The sequence below is a fragment of the Anomaloglossus baeobatrachus genome, chromosome 1 (genome assembly GCF_048569485.1).
Source record: "Anomaloglossus baeobatrachus isolate aAnoBae1 chromosome 1, aAnoBae1.hap1, whole genome shotgun sequence".
Taxonomy (NCBI): domain Eukaryota; kingdom Metazoa; phylum Chordata; class Amphibia; order Anura; family Aromobatidae; genus Anomaloglossus; species Anomaloglossus baeobatrachus.
The window spans coordinates 773,186,051-773,204,784 of NC_134353.1; the positions used below are offsets into that span (position 1 = coordinate 773,186,051).

At 40.6% G+C, this 18,734-nt stretch overlaps 1 protein-coding gene across 1 annotated transcript in view; it reads left to right on the plus strand.

Moving 5' to 3' along the window:
• The window catches only part of FBN2 (fibrillin 2), a 415,749-nt gene that overhangs the window by 31,078 nt on the left and 365,937 nt on the right, over window positions 1-18,734 (plus strand). Inside the window, exons 3-5 of the mRNA XM_075324675.1 lie at window positions 2,146-2,244; window positions 2,571-2,666; window positions 14,796-14,891. Coding sequence (XP_075180790.1) covers window positions 2,146-2,244; window positions 2,571-2,666; window positions 14,796-14,891 — 291 coding nt within the window. The remainder of the gene's footprint in view (window positions 1-2,145; window positions 2,245-2,570; window positions 2,667-14,795; window positions 14,892-18,734) is intronic.

The following is an 18,734-nucleotide window of genomic DNA, read 5'->3' on the forward strand; positions in this document are numbered from 1 at the left end:
CCAGAAGATTGTTGCTTATGGATGGGGAACAATCCAGAGATGAAGACAGTCTCCAAGCAGGGTCAAAACCAGGACGTCAAAAAGAGGGCAGGATAAGGATCCAAAATATAGTTAGATGCTGGGTCAAAATCAAGGTTTTAGTAAGGTACAAAAACAGCAGACAGGTGAATCATCAGAAAAACAGGCCAAGGTCAAAACAGGGGACAATGACACAAAAACAGCATAGCACAGACAGAACTAGAGAAGCATGCAGCACTAAACTCTATTTGTCAGGGTCCAATAGAAGACTGAAAGCTAAAGAAGGGTGTGGTGATTTCCCATAGGCTGGAGCTGATTACTTCAGCTGGAAAGCAAACACATTCACAGTCAGACAGAAGTATTACAGGTCCCAGCCACACCAACCTTAGTGGATGGGTGGAGCCTGTGCTCTCTAGAATTACTGGCATTGACTTCTGTTCCATCACCAGCACTACCTACAGATGGCATACGGTGGTGTCTGGTGACAGAAGCAGAGGTCGCAGGGGCAGGCTCTGGTGGAGATGTGACAACAATAGAATATATCTGAGTTGCAACTGAAAAGGACTGTTGTATTACACCAGCAGGTACTGTAACTCTATAAACACTCTCCCTTCTCTTTGTACACTATTTCTAGGTACAGTGTGCCGAGCATTATATAGACCCGATGACGTGATTCTGCTGGCGACAAGCAGTAATACCAGTAGCCAACATGGCTATGGCATTACCATGATTAGTAGGCAATTCCAGCATGTTTAATGGTTAAAAATCAGCCATGAAAAATGCAGGTTGGGGACTTGAGCATGGCACCTGTGTGCCAGGATACTTGATGGAGTATCAAGCGTCTTGAGAACCCAATGCTCTATCAAGTACCAAGCAACGCTGAGCATACGCACTCATCATTAGATATCATTTAAGCACAGGTTTCTTCAAATGACAGTGATTAATGAATCTCCATAGCAAAAACTATACACAGATTTAGATTTGCAATGTAGAGAGACTTTGTTTATCTAAGGTTAAAATGGAACATTCCCGATGAGGAATAAAATGGCTTTCCCAGGTCAATTCTGACAATATTTATAGGTTCATCATGGTTTGATATATTCCAGACTGACGTGACTAATCGCATAATTCTTTATTGTAGTTTTCATTTTGCTAAGGGACCACTGAGGCTAAATGCAAATATATGTATGCAATGCTATGCTCTTTGACAGCAAAGCCTATCCTCCTACACTAAATATTCTGTAATTGTTTTCATGAATAGTATGTGGATTCTGTGGTGGGAGCATACAGACTCCAACATGGCTAATTACTGTCACATACTAGATATACTCATTTTCTGTATGTTCAGACTGATGCAGAATAAATCAGGGTGTGCATTTGGATCTTGCATAAGGGAGGTGCCTGGGATGTGATCCATGATGCTGTCTCTGATCATGGTAACTATAAATTGGAGAAGACTGATGTGGTTATCAGGATAACTCAAATGGTAGAGGAATAAGGAACAGTACCGTAAGATCAGTCAAAGTCAGCAAACGAAGTCATAGACAAACCAGGAGTGAAAAACATAGCCGTGGGTCATACTAACCACATAACTACAAGTCATAGAATGTTATCCACAAAAACAAACCAAAACTCAGGCAATGCAGAATGGACCTAGAAAAAGTCCTTGGGGAGATCATATCAGCAAGGTTTCCAGGGGTAGGGCAGAAGGTGAAAAATGCGTCACTAGTGAGAAGGGAGTACCACCTACAGAATAAAGATAGAATATAGTTTGATGTCCTACCACAGTTAAGCGTCTTCTTGCATTTGCTCATAGAAAATTCCCACCGGTGTTGGTTTTGGACTTCAAAATAGTTAGCTAATATGGTTACCAGTCTGCCATATATGTTCCCTCAAGAGCCTTCTTTCTAGGTCTTACATTCATAACATGTTTGAAAAAGAAAATAATTAAACTCAAGGTCGAAACATGGGCATGAAGTTTACTTTTATACTCTTTGCACAATTTGTAAGTATGGTTACATGATAAATGTTTTAACTATATGAAAAGGAATTAGACATGTTCTAGGGCTTGTTCAATTTCATTTCATATTGAGGTTTAATATTTATTTTTGTTTTTTCTTTCTATAGCAATTTGTAGAAATAGCTGTGGGGATGGATTCTGCTCCCGTCCAAACATGTGCACGTGCTCCAATGGACAAGTGTCTCCGGCCTGTGTTTCGAAAACTGGTGAGTTTGATTTCCATAGTTTTGACAACCATTATGTTTACAAGTTTAAAAAAAAAAAATCACAAGGTATCGGGTAGCATGGCGGCAAAGCAAAATACCAAAAATGTAACAGCCTGACGGATGCCTCTTTTGTTATTTACTTCAGTTGACGGAGTACAAACTTTTTCCCTGCTTCCTGGATGTCACAGAATACACATTTTTATATTGTATTTAAAATAAATACCTAATACATGTTAGCAAACATGTAATGTAATTATAATGTGAATATAAAAGCATATTGTATGATGGAAAGTATAAAAAGTATAATTTATGGTTTTATTTTACAGTCTCTCAGTGCAGCATTCGATGCATGAATGGAGGAACATGTCATGATGATCAATGTCGCTGTCAAAAGGGTTATGTTGGAGCTCATTGCGGACAACGTAAGTACAGTGTAACTTAATAGAGTTTCTTCTACATTTTCTATTTTAAAATTAATACAACCCAGTATTGTCTAAATATCATACATTCTAAATATAATAGATTAAACAAATAAAATATAAAAGCTAAATATCATACATACTCACCTAACAATCTACTGTTGTCCAACTGAACTTTTTTGTTTTCATGTGCTTGATGTAAAGATTTCCATCCAGTCAATTCCTTAATAAGTATCAATAATCTGAATCCCCATTTATGGCAGGTTAAAGGTCCTACACTGGATAGCTATGATACATCTAAATTTAATAATATCCCAAAATAACTCCTGTAACACATATCTACATTATAATGTAAAGACTAAAGGGGGCTTTACACGCTGCGACTTTGCTAACGATATATCGTCGGGGTCATGGTGTTTGTTAGCGTCGTTGCAGCGTGTGACAGGCTGGAGCGACCTAAAACAATCGCAAAAAAAGACAAAAATCATTTGTTTTGGAGAGGTTGTTTAATAACAAAAAATCATTGTCAGGTAAGTAGCGATGTTGTTCCTCGTTCCTGAGGCAGCACACATCGCTATGTGTGACACCGCAAGAGCGACGAACATCTCCTTACCTCCGTCCACCGGCAATGAGGAAGGAAGGAGGTGGGCGGGATGTTCGGCCCTCTCATGTCCGCCCCTCCGCTTCTATTGGTCGGCCACTTAATGACGCCGCAGTGACGTAGCTATGACGCTGAACGCACCTCCCCCTTGAAGGAGGGATTGTTCAGCGGTCACAGCGACGTCGCTGACAAACTATGTGCATGTGATGCTGCCTTAGCGATATTGTTCGCTACGGCAGCGATCACCACATTTTGCACGTACGACAGGGGCGGGTGCTATCGCGCACGACATCGCTATCTATAGCTAGCGATGTCGTAGCGTGTAGTGCTATCGCGCACGACATCGCTATCTATAGCTAGCGATGTCGTAGCGTGTAAAGCACCCTTTACTTGTATACACTCCTCTAACAACATTATAGTATATGAAACTTTAGTAACTTAAATATATTTTACTCAACAACAGGAGACCCACAAGACTAAATTTTACCAAAAATAAGACAGGGTCTTATATTATTTTTTGCTCCAAAAGATGGGCTAGGGTTTAATTTCATGGGACGTCTTATTTTTTGTCCATGAACAACAATCCATATTTACTCTTGAACATAAAAATCAACATATATTCAATATAACAATATTCACTAGACAAAAACAATATAATCTGTCTGGGAGTAAGTTATTAATATGGCTACTTGGTCCTTCTCTATAATTATGGACAAGAGTAGTCTGGAATTAAACCTCTACAATAAATAAAACTGTGTGACCACAAATAGGAGTATTGTATTCTTATATTAAAAACACAAAAGCTTTTAGTGATATAATTACGACATGAAATCACAATATGTAATAAAATACATTGTGAGGAGCTATATCAAGTTAAAATCCAGAAAACACCCAAGGAATTGGAGATGTAAGTTCAATCAGTTTACACAATATATATGGACACATATATCACATAGATTACCAGTTTATATGAAAGAGTAAAATATTTTAAAATCTGCCACATAAAAGGTTAGTGTAGTACCATGTCATGGGTACCTTAAAAAGAATTTGTCTGCAGGTTTTAGCTACCTCATCTGAGAGCAGCATGATGTAGGCAAAGAGATTCTGAATCCAATAATGTATCACTTAGATTACTGGCTGCTGCCATTCTGACACAACCAAAAATTTCAGTTTTAGCAAAGCAGCAGAGCTGACACTGCTGCCCCCTCACAACAGGCTCTCTATAGAGATTGTACATTGACAGGGAGATGTCAATTACAGCAAGGGGTGTGCTGGACTGCCATGCCGGTGACATTGTAGTGCAGTACTGATAAACTAAAGGCTTTATCACCTAGTGATTAAGTAAAATAAAAACACATAGCCTAATAAGAGAGGCAAAGTTGTTTTGTTTGTTTTTTTTTTAACTCCTAAAGCATAGTGTCCTCAAATTATATAGTGATAACCTGCTCAAAGATTTCCTTTAATTTGAATATGAAGCAGAAACTATGTGAGGTCAGTGACACTGTGTCCAATAAATAATAGCATATAAAAACAGGTTTGCAGTGGTATGTAAAAGTTTGGGGACCTCTGATCAAAATTACTATTATTGTGAACATTTAAGCAAGTTGAAGATTAAATAATCTCAAAAAGGCAAAAAGTTAAAGATGACACATTTGTAGAGATGGGCAGACTCACAGAAAACAGGGACCGGCGGGTCCCTGTTATCTTTTTTTAAAATCCGGTTCTGGTCTGGAGTCTGGTCCCCGTATAAGTCTATGGGGATTAGAAAACAAAGATTAAAAATGTTGGTAGAAAGTATAGGTGGATTGGAGCGCACGCAATCTACTTACCGATGCTCTATCATGGCGGCAAACAGCTTCCATGTCGTGCATTCACTTCTGGATCAGCTTCATTGAATATGCACTGCTTTCCCTGCCCACAGGTGCCTGTGATTGGTTGCAGTCAGCCGCACCCCACACTGAGTGTCAGCTTACTGTTTGCATTCACAGGCTCGATGTTTGTCTATATAGTAGGCCGGGTCATACTGGCATATGGTATCTATTGGATGCAGTATGCTAATGACCCTCGGCTCAGGCTCTGCTGCAAGCGTGAGCCGAATGTCATGTGACTTTAACCCAATCCTGCGATCTGAGCACAGGTGCAGAGTCGAGAGAGGGATTAATCCCCCCATCTCCTCCATTTTCAGCCTGTGTTTATATCGCACTGCACTTGGATATCATCCGAGTGCAGTCCGATGTTTCTCTCGTACCCATTGACTTGTATGAGTATGAGTGATAGTTAACACGCAGGCAATCACAGAATGCTGCAATTTTTTTCCTCAGTCCAATTAAGGCTGAGGAAAAACTCGCAGATGTGAGCTGCAGCATTGTCTAACATGGAGCGAGATTTTCTCATTGCACTCGTGGGAGTTATACATCAGTGTAACTCTACCCATACAGTAAAAATAAATAAAAAAATGGCATAGAGTCCCCCCATAATATGATACCAGCACAGATAAAGCCCACGCCCACAGACTGCAGCCCCAGCCTTGCGCATATCTTGGCTGTGTATCAAAATAAGACAAACCGAAAGTGTCTTTTTTTAAAAAAAAAATTAAATAAATAATTTTAAAAAACAGTGTGCAGTCCCCCCCAATTTTGATACCCAGCCAAGATAATGCTCAGCAGCTGGGGGCTGGTATTCTCAGACTGAGGAGGGCCATGGTTATTGGCCACCACCCCAGCTTAAAAAAAAGCAACCTGCAACCACCCAAGATTACCATATCCATTAGATGTGACAAGCCTGGCACTTTACCCAACTCTTCCCCTTGCCTGGTGCAGTGGTAGTCGGGGTAATAAGGGGTTAATAACAACCCATAGCTGCTACTAAGCCCTAGGTTAGTGATGGCACTGTCGTCTATGAGACACCCCCATTACTAAACTGTAAGTGAAAGTAAATAAACACAGTCAACAAAAAAATTCTTTATTTGGAGTTACTGTAAATACAAAAAACACCCTCTTTCACCACATTAGTAACGCCCTAAACACCCTTGCAGATCTGAGATAATCCACACGAGGTTCCACGGCGATTCCAGCTCTGCTATATCTCAGTCACAGCAAGTAGCCATAAAGCATGACTGCCCACTGTGAGCTCCTATGAGAGAATGAATGAGCAGCGATGAGCGATTACTTGTTGTAGGCAGACGCTGTCACACAGGCTGGGGACACGTCTGACTGCAACCAATCACAGAGGCCAGGAACTGTGAAACCGCGTGGATCTGGACTTTTACAGTCCAGGTCCGCCCATTACTACACATTTCCTTTGTATTTTAGGCAAAAAAAACCCATACTTTCATCTTTTACATTTTAAAATATAAAAGGAAAATGGACCGATGCAAAACTTTGGGCACCCTGCATGGTTAGTACCTAGCAGCACCTCCTTGAAAAGTCTTCAAGTTCTGTGAGATTCCTGGCTCTTCTTGCGTGCACTGCTCTTTGGAGGTTTAGACACAGATTTTCAATGATGTTCAGATCAGGGGACTGTGAGGGCCATTGTAAATCCTTCAGCATGTGCCTTTTGAGGTAGTTTATTGTGGATTTTGACATGTGGTTAGGATCATTATCAATTTATAGAAGCCATCATCTTTTCAACTTCAAATTTTTTACAGATGTTGTCATGTTTGCATCAAGTGTTTGTTGAAATTTCATTTAATTCCATTTTCCCCCTACCCTTAAAATGTACCCCATGCTATTGGCTGCAAAACAACTCCAAAACATGATAGATCCACCCCATGCTTAATGGTCGGCGAGTTGTTCTTTTCCTGAAACTCTGTGCCCTTTTTTCCTCACACATACCTTTGATCATTGTGGCCAAAGAGTTCTATTTTAACTTCTTCAGTCTACAGGGCTTGTTTTCAAAATGCATCAGGCTTGTTTACATGTTCTTTTGTATACTTCTGATGGTGAATTTGATAGGGAGGAAACAGGAGAGGTTTTCTTCCATGAAGGCCATATTTGTGCAGATGTCTCTGAACAGTGGAATAATGTACCACAACTCCAAGGTCTTCTAAATCTACCTGAAGGTCTTCTGCAGTCAGACAGGGGTTCTGATTTGCCTCTATAGCAATCCTATGAGCATCTTTCACAGAAATTTTGATTGGTCTTCCAGACCTTATCTTAGTTACATTTTGAACTGAGGAAAGAACAACTTCAAAATGGTTTGCTAGCTTTTTATAGCCTTCTGCTGCTTTGTGGAAATCCACCATTTTAATTTTCAAAGTGCTAGGCAGCTGTTTAAAAGAACCCCATATCTCCTGTTTTTCTCACAAGGTTAGAGAATGCTGGGTTTTTATCAAGCTGTGAAATTTACATCAACTGACCATTCCTAACGATCATAGTAAAAAGTCATGATCCAAACAGGCTAATTAATGTCTGAAACCTTGGTCAAAGTTATTTAAGCACACAGATTTCCAAAGGTGCCCACATTTTTGATTCAGCTCATTTTGCTATTTGTAATTTTTCAAATATAAAAGATGATTTATTTTTTTTTGCCCAAAATACTAAAAAGTTATCTTTAACTTTATGCCTTTTAGAGATCATTGCATCTTCAACTTGCTCAGCTGTTCACAATAACAATAATTTTGACCAGAGGTGCCCAAACTTTTACATTCAACTATATATATTCAAATATAATGTCATCATCATCACAGACAAAGCACATATGGTACATACCAGCATGTATACTCTTCAGTGCTTCTAGAGTCCTGCAGCTAAAGGACCTTTAGTGACATTATCGTCACATGACTTTGATGTCACCAAAGGTCCTTAACCAGTCTTAACCTCAGAATAGAAATGCTGGGAACCCCTAAGAGATTGGGGGCCCTGAAAAATGTACCAGTTTGCCTCATCTTCCACCTAACGCCAGCTCTGCATATCAGGCTGTCTTCTGTTCAGTTCCTCTAGATTTCTGCACTTAAAGGATCTTTGGTGACATCATGGTTATATGGCTTCCTAAGGGAGCATGTAAAATGCATGTAACATGAATGGAGTAACACCTCCTTAGGAAGCCATACTTGTGAAATTCCAAAATTAAGTTAGAGGTATTCATGTTTAATTTTTTTTAGTTATATAAAATTGCTTTTTCTATAAGATCCTAAATAAGCAGGTCTGTAAGGAATTATGTATAAAAAGATAATGAAATCTTTTGCATGTTTTAGAATGTTTGCTTACTAGCCCTGTGTTTATTTCTTATGAAATACTTATACAAACAATTCCCTTTATATATTGTTTGTCAGATTTAGTTTTGAAGCTTTACACTTCTTGGTGATATTCATACTTAGTTTTGCTCATGCTGAGCACTCTAAATCCTTCACTAAAAATCTGAGTATTGAGCCCAGTTTCACACATACGCAGTGTACAGTAATGGAAATGTGAAGATATAAGAAAGGCTGTGACCTCGCCTGGAGCTGTATGTTTGGAACTTTTGATATTAAACCCCCACACTGGGGTTGGAAGACATCAAACACTTGGCCATGAACTAAACACACAAGAGTGGGGGAATCCGCTTAGATGGCTGAGAGATAGACAATGATTGTGGTTTACAGGAAATAAAATAGCTCTAAAATTATACACTTTCATGTCATGTAGTTCATTGTTTATTAAAAAAGGTAATGTTATGACTTAGTCTACAAGTAGAGTTTAGCTGTGACTATTCAGATTTGCGATCTTCGTAACGAGTACTGTCTAATACTCGCGTATACATTTCAAATAGTGTGTGCAATGCAAGTCAATGGGGAATACTCGCAATGTAATGAGTATTCCCCATTGACTTGCATTGCACACACTATTCGGAATGCATACGCGAGTATTAGACTGTACTTGTTACGAGTATCGCGAATCCGAGTATTTCAAAACTCGCTCATCATTAGCTGTGATGTGATCATGGTGTAGGTTCATGGGGTAACATTTCCACCCCTAGAGGATTGGGACAAGTAAGTTGTAAAAAGTCTGGTCTGGTTGGATTTTTTGTGATACCTCGGTACCTCGCCTCTAATGTGACCACATTCATTGGTATTACGCTGGGATGTAGTAGTGGCACCTGTGTCATAGCTAAGGTCACCATGTTGTCATAGCCTGTCAAGTATTCCCAAATATGGTGAGTCCCAACCATGACGAAAGCAGGTGCTTAATCAAGGTACTATTATATAGATGCATTACTATACAGTATTTGTAAATGGTCATTGGCCTTTCAGATAACATTTTCTTATTTCATAGATATTATACTATACATGCAATTTGCTGATCACTTCATTCAAATATAATGCTGTCTTACCCATAAAAATATCCTTCTAATTTGTATGGACACTGGCTTCCTTTTGTCAACTGTCTGTTGACAAGTCTCTTACAATCAAGCAGGAGAGACACAGAGACAGTGTAGAGGACATTGGGAGCTTTTCTGTCTCTCTGCTCCTGCTCTCCTGTCTGTCAAGTTTTATAAAGGTAAAACAGAGCACTGGATTTTCAGTTTGAGACTGGATAGCCATTAAACAATTGCAGGTGGAGTGAGGGAAAGGAAGTTGCAGAACCTAAAGTGCTGGTAGAATTATAAAAATTGTCAAAATTGTTTCGCTTTACAATTTACAGAGCACTACCCATACAGCAGTGTCATCATTACTACAGAACATGCGCAAACAAAATAGTCCACAACAGATCAGATTAGGTATTTTACTACAGTATATCAGAATGCTCTTCACTAGAATTCTGAAAGCTACAAGAACATTGATATAACAAATAAAAATGCCTATTTACACATACTGTACATGGTGTTGCTGTGTTCATAAAAGTCCAATCTATTCAAATATAAAATTAACATTCTGGGTCTTGAAAAATGGGGACATAAGCAATTTTTAATTTCCTTTTTTCTTTTTCCCCACTTAAAGGGAACTTGTTACAAGATGTATCACCTTTTAGCTGCATCTGCCATCAGAGAGTTCTTATATACAGCATTCTAGAATACTGTATATAAGTGCCCAGGCCAATCTGTATAATGTAAAAAAGACATTTTATTATACTCACCTAGGAGGCGGTTAAATCTGATGGGCATCGCTGGTCTTGGGTCCAGTGCTTTTTCTTTTCCTTCCATCGCCGTCCTCCTTCATAGCTCTGTGTGTATGAAGCATCTTATATCATTTACACAGAGGCCTCCATTGCGCTCTTGCGCATGTGCACTTTTATCTGCCCTGCTGTAATGCGCAGGTAAAGGTCAAAGACTACCCAAGCATACGCACTACTATACTTTGATCTGCCCTCAGCAGGGTAGAGAAAAGTGTGCATGCGCAGAAGCACAATGGAGGCCTCTGTGTGCATGACATAGGATGCATTATCCACATGGAGCTTTGGAAGAAGGACGGTGATCGCACAGGATAAGGAGGTGGCGGATTAGGAGCAGTGATTCCTATTGGACCGGACCGCAACCTACTTGACCATAATAAAAGCTATTTTTTATGATATCCAGATTGGTCTGTGCACTTATATACAGTTAGGTCCAGAAATATTTGGACAGTGACACAAGTTTTGTTATTTTAGCTATTTACAAAAACATGTTCAGAAATACAATTATATATATAATATGGGCTGAAAGTGCACACTCCCAGCTGCAATATGAGAGTTTTCACATCCAAATCGGAGAAAGGGTTTAGGAATCATAGCTCTGTAATGCATAGCCTCCTCTTTTTCAAGGGACCAAAAGTAATTGGACAAGGGACTCTAAGGGCTGCAATTAACTCTGAAGGCGTCTCCCTCGTTAACCTGTAATCAATGAAGTAGTTAAAAGGTCTGGGTTTGATTACAGGTGTGTGGTTTTGCATTTGGAAGCTGTTGCTGTGACCAGACAACATGCGGTCTAAGGAACTCTCAATTGAGGTGAAGCAGAACATCCTGAGGCTGAAACAAAAGAAAAAATCCATCAGAGAGATAGCAGACATGCTTGGAGTAGCAAAATCAACAGTCGGGTACATTCTGAGAAAAAAGGAATTGACTGGTGAGCTTGGGAACTCAAAAAGGCCTGGGCATCCACGGATGACAACAGTGGTGGATGATCGCCGCATACTTTCTTTGGTGAAGAAGAACCCATTCACAACATCAACTGAAGTCCAGAACACTCTCAGTGAAGTAGGTGTATCTGTCTCTAAGTCAACAGTAAAGAGAAGACTCCATGAAAGTAAATACAAAGGGTTCACATCTAGATGCAAACCATTCATCAATTCCAAAAATAGACAGGCCAGAGTTAAATTTGCTGAAAAACACCTCATGAAGCCAGCTCAGTTCTGGAAAAGTATTCTATGGACAGATGAGACAAAGATCAACCTGTACCAGAATGATGGGATGAAAAAAGTTTGGAGAAGAAAGGGAATGGCACATGATCCAAGGCACACCACATCCTCTGTAAAACATGGTGGAGGCAACGTGAGGGCATGGGCATGCATGGCTTTCAATGGCACTGTGTCACTTGTGTTAATTGATGACATAACAGCAGACAAGAGTAGCCGGATGAATTCTGAAGTGTACCGGGATATACTTTCAGCCCAGATTCAGCCAAATGCCGCAAAGTTGATCGGACGGCGCTTCATAGTACAGATGGACAATGACCCCAAGCATACAGCCAAAGCTACCCAGGAGTTCATGAGTGCAAAAAAGTGGAACATTCTGCAATGGCCAAGTCAATCACCAGATCTTAACCCAATTGAGCATGCATTTCACTTGCTCAAATCCAGACTTAAGACAGAAAGACCCACAAACAAGCAAGACCTGAAGGCTGCGGCTGTAAAGGCATGGGTTCCAGACTTAAGGCAGTGATTGCCTCCAAAGGATTCGCAACAAAATATTGAAAATAAAAATATTTTTTTGGGGTTTGGTTTATTTGTCCAATTACTTTTGACCTCCTAAAATGTGGAGTGTTTGTAAAGAAATGTGTACAATTCCTACAATTTCTATCAGATATTTTTGTTCAAACCTTCAAATTAACCGTTACAATCTGCACTTGAATTCTGTTGTAGAGGTTTCATTTCAAATCCAATGTGGTGGCATGCAGAGCCCAACTCGCGAAAATTGTGTCACTGTCCAAATATTTCTGGACCTAACTGTACATTATATATACATATTTTACTTGGATGTTTTCCTGTGGACCTTGATGCTGGACCCACCCTTTTTTGCACTTATATACAGTATTCTGGAATGCTGTATATAAGGTCCCACTGGTGGTGGCTGCAGCTTATAGGGGAAAATCTTGGTGGCCGGTTCCCTTTAAATGAAAAGAAATCTGTACAAGTTTAGTATTCCTGTACTTGTACTGACCTGGAGAATCATGCTAACAGGTCAGTTATACTGAATAATGAAGGAAGTAAGAACAAAAGCTAAAAATATATGTCAAATTCACCACAGTTGGATTCCCCCCCCCCATTTTTCAGTACATTAGATAGTAAAATGAATGTCACACAAAAGTATGACTCGTCCAGCCAAAAAGCAAGCCCTCATATAGTTAAGTGGACAGAAAAATAAAAAAGTTATTGCTCCTGGAAAAAGAGGAAAAAATAAAGGTGTAACAGAGAATTGTCTGGTCCGGAAGAAGAACATTTTACAAAAGAAAAAAAAACGTAGACATTTGGTATTGCCATAATCTTGCTGACCTAAAGAATAAAGTTTACACTTTATTTGCCCAGCACGGTGAATAGCATGATATTTTAAATGCAAAGCTAGATTTTCAATTTTTGTTTATTTTCCTCACCATAAAGAGTTAAAAAAGTCTGCTAATAAGCTATATATGCCCCTAAATCATGGCACCGAGAAAGAAACTCAACCCGAAAAATCAAATCCTCATATGAATTGAAACAATTAAAAAGTTCTGTTACACCACAATAAGAAAGTGAAAAAAAGAAAGGTCAAAGATGCTCCCGACTCCAAGGAGTTACGTAAATGAAACACAGATTAGACTGAATCTTTTCCCACAAACCTATAAATCACTGTGCTCAGTTCTCCTGCTCTACATCAGGCTGCGTGAAGATTGAACTGCACATTCAATGTCATAGGGTCCCTTTAAATAAAATATCGCCCCACATAGTCCCAGTCCCACAGATCCCGTTACAACAGTATCAGCCACATAGTACCCTGCCACCACAAAGCACTGATACAATCTATAATCACACATTTCCACCACATCAGTATCAGTCACAGTGCATCCCATATCAGTGCCCCCATATCAGTGTCAGTACACCGTACCCATCAGTGCTAGCCGTGCAGGGCATGGTTAGTATTTCCTGTATTCACAGCATGCAACTCCTTGATGCTCCTCTTCTGGCAGGAAGATGCAGTACATTCGAGCAGCCAACAGAGGGCACTCACATGTATTTTGATATCCATGATCCATGCAGGGAAGAGAGAAAGCTTCTATGAAAAGATAACACTTTGTTCTCTAGATAAGGACAAGAACCATCAGGACACAGACCCGGCTGTGTTTATCCTGATGGTCGACAGCTGTGCAGAACAGCAGCGCAGGAAGTACTGCGGCTTTATGGGTAAATCTTCCATCAAATAGAACCTCATTCAGAAACGAGCTTTTGCATTAAGGGACATGGTAGGATTCATTTTGGGGATCTTATTACTGGTCAAAATTCATATGTGCATGATTATTAAAGTTCATATCCACAAATTGATAATTGCATCATTTATTGCTATAAATCCTTATGGATAGTGATACCAGAAAAATGAGTTTATGGAATAAAGTCACTGATTTGAAGTCGCCAGCTTTAGTTAATCTATACGATATAACTGAATTAGAATATCACCTTCTTCTTCTTGCCGCAGAGTCTTCTCACACACGTACAGTGGTACATTTTTGTGCTTGGCAGGCTGAGATACATCATATATAACTACTCAACCCGTTGGGGGTGACCACTACTTGAATACATGATATATACAGTATATATAGTATACTGACTTTTTTTTCTGCTACAGAATGGGCTGTCCCTTCATGTTAGGACACTTCCTGGAAGATTGCTGACCAAAACTATAAAAAGCTAAATCTACACCCTAATAAAGTTCACATTATATTTCACACTCAGTTGAAAACACAAGTGTAACTATATGCAGTTCTCTAGGAACATATTAACTAATAGAGATTTGAAAGAAGATCTCCGGGACCGTGGGGCATGTCAGTAATCTGTGGCCTCCAGACCAGAAGCGTCTGAATGTCCTCCTACCTACTGGCAGCTCCCATATCTCTTCTGATTAGGTGCTCTGGCACACCATCATAGTCATGGCATGACACGTCATTGTCTGGAATTTCCCGCTGAGCCTACTAATCAGAAATGGTACCATAAATACCAGCAGGTAGGAGGAGGTTTGCATGGCTCCATTCCCATGCCAATGGACTACTTTCATGAACAATGTCCTGCAAATTTGTTTGCTCAAATCTAGTAAATAAACATAACTACAATGCCAATAATGAGCATGATAAGTATGTGGATATATGCTTATTTTTCTATAACTGTATTTTCATAGCGGTCTGTGAAAACGCTTGCCAGAATGGAGGCCGTTGTATTGGACCCAATCGATGTGCCTGTGTATATGGATTTACTGGTCCTCAGTGTGAAAGAGGTAAGGGAATACACTTTTATTGCTTATCTATTATACATTTTGAAGGGAACACATTTGTTGCAAAAAGGCTCGTCCTTCCAATGTATTGTCCCTTCCTTTCTCTAACAGGATTTTCTTAATCACAAAACTGTATTAATTTATTCATTTTCAATAATTTCATTATTTTTGCAAATTTTACAAATTAAGAGGTTTCCAGGCAATCAAAATAGAGGACAATTAATGATAAACTTCCTATGTTTTATCAGTTGCAAGTTTAATGGTTATTATCACCCATTGCCTTGTTATTTATTTTCTTATATTGTTTAATTGCTGTTTCAGCTTCTCCTTTGGACACTAGAAATCATTATATTTATACTGACAGGATGGAAATATGTAACTTACATATTAGATACATGACACGTATCACTCACACATTACATATATGTCACACACATTACATACAAATTGCAAACCTGTCACCTCATACATGATTCACACACATCCTACTGTTATGGTTCGGGGTTCTTCTGAGTCCCGAACCGGTCCAGTCCCATCATTGATTCCCACATTGGGATCGGTCGACTCCGCAGCACCACTGTCGGTCTGACAGGCATCAGGTGGCTAGAGTGTTGTAGCATCCTGAGCCTAAGTTCCCATTTAGTGCTACCTTTGCATGCTCGGGTCACCGCAGCCTCTCGAGGCACTAAGTGTGAGATTACCGCTATTGCGCATCACGTCAGTGGTGACGTGGTGGCTGATGATTGGTTGCGGTGACATCAGCGGTTACATGGCATCCGCAGGATGACTATAACTGACCCCATTACCACATGCAATGTGGCCTGGGCCAGGGAGGCGGCTATAAGAGGTCCGTAATGATGCCCAGAGGCGCGCGAGCATCATTCTCCATTGTCTATGGCTGCAGCTCAGTGAGAAGACTGTGCTGCATGTATGCTTGGGTTCCAGCGCCATCTTTCCTGCATGTATTTGTGGCAGGTACGTTTATGTGGATAGGACTGTGACAGGCAAGGCAAGGGCGTCGGTGCCAGATGCCACAATATACTGATAATGCGGCGCAGTTAGGGCCAGCTCCTGTCCTATTAGTCTCCGGGTACCCAGCAACGCTAACTGGGTTACCTCTTTGGTCTGACGTGCCCTCTATGCACATGACCGGTAGTCTGAAGAGCCAGTGGCAGAGTTGCGTGTATGTGTGCACCAGTCCTCGTGTGCCCAGTGAGGCTAACTGGGTACCCCAAGCGGTCTGACGTGCCCTCTTCGCACGTGACTATTAGTCTGCAGTACCAGTGGCAGACTGTTACCTGTAACACTAACCGGACTATCCTACCTGTCTGTCATGCCCTCTATGCACGTGACCGGTTCAGCGTCTATCCATTAGGGTTTCCAGTGACACTAATTGGGTTACCTCTCGGTCTGATGTGTCCCTTCACACGTGACCAATACCTGTATACTTGTGAAGCTAACAGGGACACACTGTACATTGGGGTGTGCCCTTAAACATCCCCTTAGTTCACATTTGGGTTTCCTTAGTTGCTATATCCGTCCTCCAGTCCTGAAACAGCTTTGTCATCTGCCCAGTGGACTTCAGGCGACGATTGGCTTCATATTATTTTATATCCAATCGTCCCCTCCGTAACACCTACAAATTTCACTGACACTGCAATTACACTGCAATAATACTTACAGTACCCTCCGTGCATATAATGCATCGAGAAACACCCTTTACTAACTATACAATTCCTGCACCTGGTCACAGTGACAGGGAAAACTATATAAAAATATCCATAATCTTATTTATCATACCGTGCCAGGTATATGATGTGTAGACCAAGGATAGACATAACATTGGTGCAATCTGTGCAGCTGCAGTTATAATTGTGCATTATAATGAGCTATAATGAGCCCTCTTCTGTTTGTGTCATCTTCTGCCTTCAACCGGATACTGACGATCACTGTTACTATGCTGACTGAGATTGGACACTCTCAATGGGCCTCTGCCTCCGCCTTCCCCTCTGCTGCATCTCTAGGGCATTTTTTACCTATATCCCTTATCTTCCAATGTTCCTTTTTTCTATCTCACAGTTTTCTTTACTCCTGTACGGCCGGGTTCTCCTCACTGACAGCTCGCTGACTTAGGCACTAGGCATCACTACCTGGCAGTTTGGGTTTATGCAGTGTGCAGAATCTAAGTTTCACTGAATTGTGACGCTTTGCCAGCTTGGCGGCCGCTCAACCAAGTACATTAAACTGTACCGACCCTGTTTGGTTATTTCATTACATGTTTTTTTAACCTCAGCCTTTGGTGCTGTTTAATTTAGACTCAGCTGGTTAATTACAAAACCACTGATTCCTACTTTGACCACCTTCTTTGCCATACTTTCTCATAACTGGCTCCAGTCTACATTACCCAGAATATATACTACTTGGCAACCAACATGCATTGAAGTGCTTACCAAGACCCTAACAAAATCATTGCAAAAGGTGATACAATAGGTGAAATATGTGGTGAGGTATACCATGCCTGATGAAGAGACCTGAGTAGTCTTGAAAGATTTCTATTACCATCTTTTCAGTTAGCCATTAAGGTTTCAACCACTGAGGACTCAGTTTTTTTATACATTTTTTTCCGGTGATTTATAGTTTCTTATCAGGATATCACATTACCAGGTACTGTACATTGTTCTGCTGTTTTGAACACTAGCTGATGAGTAATAAACCTCATAAGGAATAGAGTTTGTTCCTGGGCTTTAACCCAGCACGATTATAAATTTACGGCACTAGGTTAACACCTGCTCCTGCAATCTAGCAGAATAGGTCAGTTTTCCAGCTGTCAGACACAACCAAGAACTCTGGGGAGAAGACAGAAGTAGAGTGTTACCACTTCTGTATTGTGTTTCACTAGCTATACAGAGCTGAATGAGCAGTATGTAATGTGCAGAAGCATTGTCAGTGCCAATACTCTTGTAGGCAGCATAGCAGAGCTCCTGGGTCCAAGCAGACCTAAATCAGCTTTACTAGAGACATATATCATTGTAGTGGGTCGGTTTTTTGGTGCAAGTGAGGCTGAACTGGCTGCAATAATTATAGTGGAAAAAAAGTGATTATTGAATTTAAAAAAATGTTCCCAAGAAATTTTTGATCTCTAGAGAAATATATTATGTAAAAAACAAAAGGAGCGAGTCCTGATGAAGCTGCCATAGCGACGACACATGTCGAGCTCTCTCCAGCTGATCCTCCTTTATTCATTTGCTGCACTAGATTCAGTGCCATTCTCTGGGTATTGTATATATGCTAGATTCTGCCTTATTTCTTTCACACTATAGCTCTCTGCTATGGTTCCCTGGCTGTACCATGTGTGTTTGATAATTCAACAGCATGAGCATGCTTATATATAATCACAACACTGGTAGTTTATTGTGAGTGGCTTCCTAGCTTGGATTATCGTGTTGTTTCTCTACTATATTGCTGTCTCTGAGACGCCCTGGCCTATCAGGTCGTCACAGGGTATTGTACAATCTGATCTTCTGTGCAATATCCATCTCCTCCTTGGTTACGGGTCCCGCACCTTGGTGTTGCCAAGAACAGGCTAATCAAAATCCTAGGAACACTCTGTACCACACCCACCAGACACACTAGTGAACGGCCTGAGTGGAATAGGGTCACCCACTTGGGGGGTTGGAAGGGGGGGTCAGGAGTGTTAGGAGACAGTGAGTTGAAGAGTGACTCTCAAGAGGAGAGGTCAGGAGCTGTGCTCCGTTAACTACTAGGTGGCAGACGTTGGTCTGGGCCTGGTAGGAGCTGGACCCCGGTCGCAGGGGATCGTGACAAGGAGCACGGACTGTCGAGGAG